Below are 11,271 nucleotides of genomic sequence, written 5' to 3'. Positions count from 1 at the left end.
GAACATCAGGAAGAATTGGTTCTTCTTCATTTCCTGCAACAAATTCCCAATATCATTTTCCCATAAGGAAATTCGTCATTCTAAACTTCCATGCTTGGAAGTTGTTCTTGTCAAGCTTTTCATTAACAATCTGTGAAAGAGAATCAGACGCCATTACAGAACATTGCAAAAAATTCTGTCACTGCAAAAAACACAGCTTCACCCTCACAAGGGCAAATCTGCAAAACTGGCGAAAGTGGTATTTGACCACACAGTCACTTCCTAGTGACGATTTTGCATAAACAGGAACCAAGGATGATTTTGTAACTCCCAATGTCTCTGCACACAAGCATACATTGCAATTTCTGTGGTAACTTTTCACTGACCTGTAGAACAGTGGTCGCACAGCATAAAACAGGGCCTTTTTCTGAGTGCGTGCAGAAAACTTCCGCCTTCAAAACAGGCCCCGAAATGGCCTCAAATAAAAAAAACAAGGTCGCCAAGGGCTAAAGCCCTGTCCCCCAGCATATACTGCCCTCTTGCTTAACCGCGAAGGGTGTCTCAACCTGAGACAATGCACTCTTGTAATTTTCGGCTGTGCTACCTGCAAAGATCTGCTCCCAAAACAGAAAATGAAAGCAACACTGCTCCTCTTACCAGAACACCGCGAGCTTGGCTTGCTTTCTTGAGCTCCTTACCACGAACAAGGCTCTGATACCATGTCAAGATTGTGGGAGAGAAGGAAGGAGTCTCACTTGTAGCTTTCTTGCTTGCACAATGGGGGAATACATACAAAGGTGGAGGCTGAAAACAGTTTTCCTCTTCTTAGTTGTGTAAGCCAAAAAGAAGTCTCATACAAAGAAATAGAAGAACCCTATATATGGGTCTCAAACCAAACTCAACTAACTAAGGTGGCATACTAACTGAGGCACGAACTAGAGTAGATAAGGATAGCTGTCATGTAGCTATTATTCATGGGCGGTGTACCAACCGCATCTGCAACTGACATGTCGGTGACATAAATGCACAACGGTCACCCTGGCATATCACGAGTGGAGCTCGATATCTCAACACATGCTCATAAATTGCCTCCTGAAGCTATGCAATAATAACTTATAAGGCCCTCTAATGTCCCAAAAAAATGTGTGGTCTCCCAATCAATTAAATGTAAAACACCTAAATGGTTAACTATAATAGAGTGGTTGCACCCAATTGTAGAAGTCAAGGTTGAATGTTCTCATAATCTGCCTCACCCAAGCTATGCAATAAGAACTATAAGGCCTTCTAAAGTCCCAAACAATTTTAAGGGCTCCCAATCAATTAAATGTAAAACACTTAAAAGTGTTTTCCTCTACCTTATAAATCTCACCACCATAGTTTGCCATCTGTAGATGACTTTACCAACCACACAACTTTCTTCTTTAGATGCCTTACTATACATCTACAAACAAACATATTTAAGAGGCATAATTTAAAATGTAGAAAAGGTGGAGAAATGTAGTCATTGTTGAAAGAAGCTTAGTAAATAGGAGATGGCAATGATTTGTTAACGTTTAGGCATAAATGTCAAAAGATACACCAATGTAGAAATTGAAATTCCCAACATCATAATCAAATAGGAAGTCAAAAGTTTAAAAGCCTAAAGTGAATCTTCTACTTGATTTAACAAATACTATTGTTTAATAACAAAGGATTACTTGTCAACCATGTAGCTCAAGAAAACTCACCAGCAAACCATCTTTGACTAACTATTCCCAGGACCTCATAGTATGACAATGCATGAACTAAAGAATTGCAATACTAATTGCCTTTTAAGTCTTGTCAACCATGTAGTTCAAGAAAACTTGCCATCAAATCATCTTTAACCAACTATTCCCATGACCTCATAGTATGGCAATGCATGAACTAAAGAATTGTAATACTAATTGCCTTTTAAGTCTTTCATGCCTTACTGCTTTAAGTCATCTTAAGGGAGCTTTTCTGCCATGTCCACCCATGGAGCAAAGCTTAAGGAAGTAATTTGCATGTGGTCCATAGCTTGAGTCAAGTCCTTAAGATGAAGCTCAAACATGTGTAAGCAGGATTTCACTCACAATGTTGTTTGAACAACATAAATGCACATGAATGATATGGTGTATATCCATTTCATGGCTCAATTTGTTTCTGGGATCATATATACCCTTCTCATGCATTTCAAAAGTTTTGCCTAAAATACCAAATGGTTGATACTTCTAGATGTGAATTTTGGGATCCACCATAGGTAATTGTGCATTTATTGAAGTATGGGAGGAGGAAGAATACTAAGGAAATAGAAGAGAAAACTATTTGAAAGCACTACACTCAAAGGGTTGATGACTTGTGGGGGAAGGTGAAGGCTAATTCCAAGTGCCCATCCATGTATGTTTTGTGTTTAACTGTCCACATGAAGATCCTAACTAGAGAAAAATAAGAAATTGTTACCTAAGGTTTTTTTCATGGCCTTGGATAAAGGTCTATTTTTTTGCACAAAGGCCTTGGAGAAACCATTATAGGAGAATCTTTTCACATAACATAGAAATCAATCAAAAGTAATTAGCCCATTGCTTGTGAAAGTACACTTGTTTGATGAGAACACTTTTTTTAAATAATGCATTTAAGATATTAGTAAAAGATGTTTCCATCATCTCAAAAGGGAGAGGTCACTCTATACTTTAAACCAAAGCTCATCAACCACTCACTAGAGGGAGATATCCTCCTACAATCTTGTAGATGAGAGCTTGTATCCATGAAAGGCTAAAGTGTAAAACTTAAGCATCTATTGGACAAAATTTCATTCAACCTAACATGATAACCATATTGTCAAGAGGCAGCACAAAGGGCTTTCATGTGCCTAGTTAAGAGTGGTAAATGTGATTGACTCCTAACAAAGCATCTTATGCACATTGCTCTTCATGTTATATACTCAAGGATATGAAAAAGTACTTAAATAATGGATAAACATGTGTAGGCTGGAGCCAACTTTCCCCTGTTGCTCGAAATAGAATCTTGTTGTGGAAAAGAGTAGGTACATGTTGGGAATTGCATGTGCATATAAAGTATGTTATGTGATTAGTGACTAGAAAATAACAATTTATAGAACATGGCATCATTGTCAAGTGGTGTTTCTAGATGTTTCAACAATTTCAAAGTCTATGGAATAGGGCAAAGATTTCACACTTTAAAAAAAAACCTTGACTAACGAGTTTGCTTTGAAGGAAAATTGTTTTCGTTGTGTAAAGCACTTGCCAATTTTTGTAGATGCTTTCACACTTTAAAAAAAACCTTGACTAACAAGTTTGCTTTGAAGGAAAATTGTTTCCATTGTGTGAAGCACTTGCCAATTTTTGTAGATACTTTCCAATGAGGATGTTCATTATGGGATATTAGTTTTGTCTCATTCTCAAAATTGGTTATCAAAAGCATTATCTCTTGGAAGATGGATGCACTTCTTGGGTTTCACATTTCACTAAATGATGATAAAGATTTTAACTTCCATGGATATACATTTTGTATGCTCCTTATGTCATGTAGTGTAAACAACATCTAATGAGGCATGCTATGCAAAGTCTTTACTTAATACATAATGTGGCATGATATGTAATCTCTCTACTTGGTTTATATTTATTTGCTCCTTCCAATCAATCTCTGTCGAGTTAGGTTTATGCTTAGTGCTCTTCAAGCCTTATTTAAAGCAAAACTTTTGATTGTGGTAGTTGAGGTGTTCCTGCAAATTGTGCTCTCTATGCTAGCTAATTTCCAACTCTTGTAAGGAAATTCATTTTTTTCTTTAGCCACAGCTCCTTTGAGGATTTGTGAATGTATGAATAACTAAAATGCCTTTTAATCATCCCTATTTGATCAAGAGTGGTGTACATGATTGTAGTTAAATGTCTTTCACTATTTGTTCATATGGTTTCTTTAGAGGTTATATCAAGGAAATGAAGTCAAAAATCTTTTACATGCAATTAGGGAAATAAAAAGAATCAAGTTGCTTCTTTTTCATAAGATAAGACATATGCACCCCAATGACCACAAGGGGGTTGTCTCCTCTACAAATGTTAGTTGAGAGCATGGGGAAGAGTCATTCCTATGTGTAGAAGGGATAGTTTACAAAAATATGAGCTTGATTGCACAAGGGCCTCCTTCTCAAGGTGATTGTACTAAGTAAGAGGACAAACCAAGCACTCAAATGGTGAGAGCACATAGGGATTATATGAATACACCATGTAAATAAAGGTATGCAACTAATGATGCACATGTGCAAAGTGCACCTTTGTCCGCCACTTTACAAAGTGGGTTGGGGAGACACCCTATCCAAAAGTGGGCAGGTAGCTCACCTATTTAGTAAGTAAACAATAGGTCATGTCCTCTCTAGTGTGTAAAGGACTATGGACGCCCAACCCTTAAATAAGTGTTTTGATTGGTTAAAGCTTACAAGGTGGATGTTTGTCATTTGGTGTGTAGCCAACCTTACAAAGTGGGCATCTACCATTTGGTGTGTAACCAAATTTAAGCTCACAATTTATGATGCCAAGTTTTAACCACCAAACCAATAGTGGGATGGCTTAGTTGCTTCATAGAATGTATCAAGTACTTTTTGGATTCCCACTTGTTAGAAACAATGTTAGCATACTAGATATGTGGAGATGAAGTAGATTAAGGAGATTGGGCTAGCCATTCTTGACATGAAGTAGATTGTGAAGATTGGGCTAACCATCTAAGGTTGGCTACACACCAAATGGCAAACACCCAACCTTGCCCAGAGTGCGAGCATGTAATTTTTGAAATTGGGTGCATACATGGCCACAAAGCCTTTACACACCAAAAGGATACATTTTACAAAAAAGTAAAATTTATTATTTTTATAATTTTTAAAGATTGATTGCAAATACAAAAAGTGCAGCCTTGTCCACCACTTTACAAATTGGGCGGGGGAGACTCCCCGTCCACCAAAAGTGGGCAGGGAGTTCACCTATTTAACGTGTATACAATAGGTCATGCCCTCTCCAGTGTGTAAAGGACCGTGGATGCCCAACCCTTAAAGAATATTTTGATTGGTTAATACTCGCAAAGTGCATGTTCGCCATTTGGTGTGTAGAACCTAATGACTTAAATAGCATGTTAAGGAAGGATACCCTAATGAAGAAAAGTAAGCAAGAAAAAATATTTATATCTATGGTCCATGCATTGTAAGGGATTGAAATTGGAGCTTGAAGCTTCATTATTGAAGCTAACATTATAGATAAGATAAAGGATTTACTTTTGCAGAAATTCCAAATTATGACTCCAAGATTCTTCAAGTGATCGTAAAGGGGCCTATACCTCAAATGATTGTAAAGGGTCCTATCAAGTAAGAATTCCAAAATGGGATTAATAGATTGCTTGAGCTATTATAGAGACTCTTATATGGAATAGTGAGGGTATACATCTCATTTGTAACTTGAATGAAATAAATTAATGACTAGTCATTCAGGTGGATAACCTTTCGATTTTCCATAGATTTTCTATAGTTTAGACATTCACTTGTGTGAAATCAATTGGATCGAATAGATGGTAGTACCTAATGTCCATTATTCAGTTGATGTTGGCTACTCTTTTGGAAGGAGAATTAAAAGAAATAATGCTACTTGCATACCATCCATGATAGGTTTCGTTTTGCCATTTGAGAAATTAGGTGCCAATTTTCTTACCCTAGTAGCCATTGCCATTCCAACATAAAGGAGTATTACATTAATGAGCTCAAACTTACATCCTTAAACTAAGGGCTACCATGCTAGCCATTTTGCCTTAGAAATGTGTTGCAACTAGTATGATTATGGTATTACATGGTGTCAATCTCCCCTTACCTTAGGATAAAGGACTCATGATGGTCCCAAGTAGTGGGACACTTTTTTTACACTAGTGAGGGCTAGTTTTGCAATACTATGAAGGGGCACTAATGGCCTTTGTGTCAAGTATGCACACGGGTACCGCTAGGGTTTGATATGGTCCATGATGTATCAACTGTGCGCACCATTCCCACCATGGTGCAGTACTATCCAACTAATGTCACAAGGTTGTAACTTTTGTTTTGATGTATGTGTGCCAAATTAGAATAGTGCTATTGTTAAATACATTAACATTTGTTGTATGGCTTTTGTCATCTTTTGCAAAGCGTGGTGCGTTCATGTCTAATCAAACTGCTTTATAGGGTGAGAGGCCCTAATTTTGTTGTGCTCAATATGGCCTTGTTGAATATGGTGTCTTGTTGTGGGCTTTATTGACCATCTTGCATAGAGCTTGATGTGGTCATGCTTAACCAAACTACTTTATAGGTTGAGGGGTCGATGTAGGGAGTTAGGGTATGGGGGCCATTAAGGTAGTGGTTGCCCATAAGATTATGGTGGAAGCCCCTTAAAAGGTGTAGTTTCCTATTCACATGGTAGTGGAAAAAAATATGTTTGGTGAAAACGCATTGTGTGTTTTGTTTACCTTTTGTCTTTCCTTGGCAACTCTTTGTTTTTTGAACAAGAACCCTTCCTTTCCATTTGCCATTGCTTATGTAGAAATGTTTGGAAGCCCCATTGATGTGTTTGATGACTTTGCTTGCGTAAAACCGAAGCATGATGCTATAATCTAGGAGATCGAAGGTGTCATGTTTTGTGGCCACTCTTTTGTGCCTAGGTGTAATATACCTCTGCTGTATCGTAGAACATCATGGGAGTGAAACATATGAAGTGTCCCATGGAAAACATTTTTTGGACTCGATACAAAAACCTTCAACCTTGATAGTTTGCAAGTTTTTTGATGTATGGAAATGCGTGGAGTGTCGATAGAAACCTTTTTTTGGAGTTGATACAAAAACTTGATCAATTTGCAAGTTTCTTGTCATGTTAGAGCTACTAGAACAACCTTAAATTGCACGCATAAAACACCTTCTCCCCAACAGTTTTAAGGTTTTCTTTTTCGAGCTTCAACAACTCGCTGGGACATTGAACACATGGAGCACGATACCGACGTTTGGGGACAATGCGGTTGGTGTCGAGAGACGATGAGGCTAGAGTGTGTGTGTATGTGTGTGTGTGAGGCACAAACCATGAGAAGGGTTGGTTCCCTCATTCCAAAGTGGGGTGGGGGGGGGGGGGGGGGGGGGACACTAAACACGAGGAAAAGAAGGAAGGACACTCGAGAATCAAAGGGGCCAAATTTCAGAAGGAAAGGACTGGCGCTAAGAAAATTTGCGAGAAGAAAAGAAGAAAATTGCAACTGCAAAAAAGAGAAAGAGAAAAGGAAAAACATGATTTGGACCGTTTTGCATGTGAACATGGGATGATGGGAGTCTGATGAGAGAGTGCCTTCTTGTGCGGGGCAACGTTCGTTGACTCAGTACAAAAGGTGGGATACTTTAATAATATTATTTGTAATTATAATTACCAGTAGCAATAATAATAATAATAATAATAATAACAACTAGTTCGCAACCACAACAATAGAATAGGCTAAATAGTAAAATAGGAAAGCGTCTAAAGACCAAAGACGAAAGCGTCTTTTCCCCCTTTTACAGGCCATTTTTCTGAGAGATAATAATTGCTGGCGGCTTCTTCTTTACCCCCCCCCTTTCTCTCTCTTTATCGTATTTGTTCTCAGGCCTAGCCAGTGGCTATGGCGCCTTCCTGCTCCCCCTGACCATCTCCCGTTTTCCCCCCGCCTCCTCTCCACCATCAGCATCCTCACGTCAATCATTCCTCGCCCCTTCCCGCTGGTCACCCTCGCCTTCCTGCCGAGCAGGTTTCGTCAAACCTTAGGGTTTCCCCCCTCCCATCGCATGCCGCATCGTGCCCTTCCACGCAGCATCGCGCGTCCATGACTGGCCTCTTGGAAGCGCCATCAGCCGTCCACGATCGTGCCTCTTGAAAGCGGCATCAAGCGCGGAAGCTCTCCTGAGAACCTCGGTGTGGAATGCTTCGATTCCCTGTGCATCGACATTCTGCTGATACGTCTTAGGGTTCATCAGCGTCCATTATTCGGTAATCTGCGGCATTAGGCTACCGTCATTGGCTGCGCGAGGTCAATCCTGATAAGCAGGCCCCATGCCGTGGTTCCAGCACAAGAATGGATCGTCCGATCAGAACCAAGGTTTTGTGTCCGCCTCTGCCGTGCATCATCAGCATGCTATGCCTCAGCAGAAGGCGGATGGCAGCACAGAAGCCAGCAAAACGCCATCGATTACCGCAATTGCCAAGGCCCTGCTTGTGACCAGAAGACGACTCCGACTTACCCCTGACAAACGATTGTATTTTCTCTGTAAGCATCTTTATCAAACGGCTGGTTGTTAGGATGTTGCATCAACACGCACTGCAGCCTGCTTGTTGCACTGGTTTATGCGTGCAGTTAACTTGGCCTATTTCATTGGCTCTCCAGTTGGACATGGTGTAGGCCTCATTTTTTGTGCTCAATGAAGTGTGTACGGCAGCCTGCAGAGTTCCTGTATCGGTCTTTGTGTGCAAGTGGGGATCAGGATCTTTGCAGGCATTGAAGAACCACTGTAGTATGTCTGGATTCCTTTTTTGTGTATATTGCTTCATTGAATGCGTGATGTAGGGGGGATTGAGAACTCAAGGATTTCAATATATTCTTGGCTGAAAGAATTTGAGCTTCCCACAGTGCCTTGTCAACTGCCTGGAAAGCTTATCAAGCAGTAAACATGATGGTCCAGTCATACATGTGGCTGTGCAATGATTCCTTTTGCTCTAGGTGATTGTTTGTGGAATTGAGCTTTAAATCACTTGGGACACATGTACTTTGCCTTACCATCTAGCTGTGTTTTTTTCACCTTATCATTTAGAGGCAAGTCTTTCTGGTATGATGTTGGACTTTTGGAGGTGAAGTTTTGGTCTCATTCAAATAAATTTGAGTGGATGTTATGGTCCATGCCTACAAAGTATTGCCTTATATTCTGCACATTGTTGGTGTGTGATATTTTGCATGTACAGCTACATTAATGCCAGTTCTTTTGCCATTCTGATTAACTATCTTAATTCTAAAAATTGTAGATGAGCCTGGGAAGCAAGTCTCCAGTGCCGTCAAAATTAAGAATACAAGCAGGTCGCCAACCGCATTTAAGGTACACATTTGACAAACACTTTCAATCTATAATTTTGCAAGTACTGACTGCAAAAGTTTTTAACTGTTGTAGCTGGCTTTGATTGCAGTTTCAAACAAATGCCCCAAAGAGTTGTTTCATGCGACCTCCTAGTGGGATTCTTGCACCTGGTGAAGCTGTTATGGCTACTGGTAAGTTTTTCTTTCTGGTGGCTGTATGAACATTCAGAAGGATCACTGAATGTTTTCTCATATAAAACATCAGCTGGACACTATGACTGGGAATGACTGTGGTCGTGAGTAGTGCTTTAGTGTGATATGCAAGTACTGACATATTTTCATTGTTGGCTGCAGTTGTGAAGTTCATTGAACCACCTGAACAGAACCAGGAAAAAAAAAGCAAGGATAAGTTCAAAATTGTGAGCTTGAAAGTTAAACCAGGAGTAGAATTCACGCCAGAGCTGGTATGATTGGGTGCCTGTGCTTCTCTTTTGGTCAGCACATATCCTTGTTAAGTTCGCTGATGTGAATTCTATGGTTTTTGACATAAGTTTGAGGAACAGAAGGAGTTTGTGGCAGTGGAGCAAGTTTTGCGTGTGGTGTTTTTGGACCCACTAGGCAAATCGCCAGTGAGATTTTTACCTTTCTCATGATCAATCATTTCTTGAAGTGCAATTAGGAGTTTAAGCTAACTTCACAATTTTTACTGTCTTCCATCTTGAAGGAGATTGAGAAGCTACAAAAACGCTTAGCTGAGGCAGAAGCTGCTCAACAGGCTCGGAAAAAACCTCCAGAAGAAAAGGTTCAAAGGATTGCTGCTGCAGGGGGTGTTTTGGATGAATGGGTGGGAAATTTTTTGAACTTTTTGTTTCGTGAAGATTTACCTGGCAACCTACTCTGTTTTGAAAAATGAGCTTTGTTCTATTTTGTTAATTCTCGGGTGCATTATTTGTCACAGAAGGAGCAACGAAGAGAAAAACGCATGGCTAAGCAGCTGTCTGAAGGTTCCGACTCCCCTTAAGTCTTTATGTTGAGCTAATATTCTACTCATGCCATGCTCTCACTGTTTAAAGTCTTGAGTTTGTACTATAGAACTCATATCAATCTATTGGCTTTCAAGAGTGCTACAGCCCTACAAGATATTGTTTCTTCAGGACACTATCCTCACAGTTTTGGTCCTTGTTTGGTGATTGGAAAGCCGTAGGGGCAGTGTAAATCCTCCACAACCATTGTCTCTTGTCAATATGTCTTCCACTAAGCAAGGTATCACTGCCTGTTGTATATTTTCAAGCCTTTGTCCAGAAGGACTCTTTTTGTAGTGGCTTAGAAGAAAGGCCAGGTTTTGGATCTCTCTTGACAATGTCAGTGAAAATGACTAACATTAAGAAACGATTGGGTCTTTTGACAATAGCAACATTCTTCTTCAATGAGCATGTCCAACTATGGGTGAAAGCTGTAAGTGTCTACTGAATCTGTTACTAGCCAAAAGCTAGGGCTTTACCAAAAGGTTGTCAACCTGAAGCATTGTAATCCTGTGTATTCATTATTCATGACATTGAATAGCAGGGAACTTAAGTGAATGAACTCCATCTCAGCACACAAGGGGGTTCAGGAAGCTGTTTTGGATTTTGGAGTTATGAACTCTTTTCAACATTCTAGATCCCTTCCAGTGTCTCAAGTGGTTGCATTGGCGTCTGTTACCTTGGAGCCGCAAACTGTCTAATATCTTTGCCCAATATTTGTGGTTGGAGAGTGGTGTGATAGCCAACCCAAGTCCTCATCTCATGTAAGGCTCCAATTTTTGAGAAGCCATGGAAATTAAGTAGGATATTGATATTGATGTTGGGTTGTATGAAATAATAATCTTGGGGTATCAATATCAGGTTAGATCACTCCACAGTGTCTTACAAGAAGCCAAAGGGTTAGGATGGTTGTCATTAATCTTTTGCAAGATCTTGCACCTAGTTTCAAGTGCTGTTAAATGCTCCATAGGTTGAATAGTTGGCATTATATGGTAGGTGGTACAAAACCTTAACTGAGTGCTCTAAGCATCAAGAATCGTGAGGATAGGATTACATTACATATCTAGTGGAATGTGCATGCGTGTGTAGTATCTCAACAGAGCATTGCAAGATAGAGAGCCTAGTTTCAAAACATCATTATTTAAAGTGGCAGTAAATTTTCCATAACATG

General features: G+C 39.8%; 1 protein-coding gene across 1 annotated transcript; it reads left to right on the top strand.

Moving 5' to 3' along the window:
- The first annotated feature begins 7,601 nt into the window (after window positions 1-7,601).
- On the top strand, window positions 7,602-10,736 carry LOC148030490 (vesicle-associated protein 4-1-like). Its single transcript, XM_087686829.1, has 7 exons — window positions 7,602-8,280; window positions 9,030-9,100; window positions 9,189-9,270; window positions 9,433-9,542; window positions 9,630-9,707; window positions 9,803-9,922; window positions 10,037-10,736. Exons 1-7 carry the CDS (start codon window positions 8,067-8,069, stop codon window positions 10,097-10,099), a joined length of 738 nt encoding a protein of 245 aa, XP_087542955.1. The 5' UTR covers window positions 7,602-8,066; the 3' UTR covers window positions 10,100-10,736.
- Window positions 10,737-11,271: the final 535 nt, after the last annotated feature.

This window comes from Lygodium microphyllum, chromosome 10 (genome assembly GCF_053477565.2).
Source record: "Lygodium microphyllum isolate KBCC chromosome 10, Lygodium_microphyllum_v1.1.10, whole genome shotgun sequence".
NCBI classification, from domain to species: Eukaryota; Viridiplantae; Streptophyta; class Polypodiopsida; order Schizaeales; family Lygodiaceae; genus Lygodium; species Lygodium microphyllum.
The sequence above is the reverse complement of the archived record's forward strand: the minus strand, read 5'-3'. Positions and strand labels throughout refer to the sequence as shown.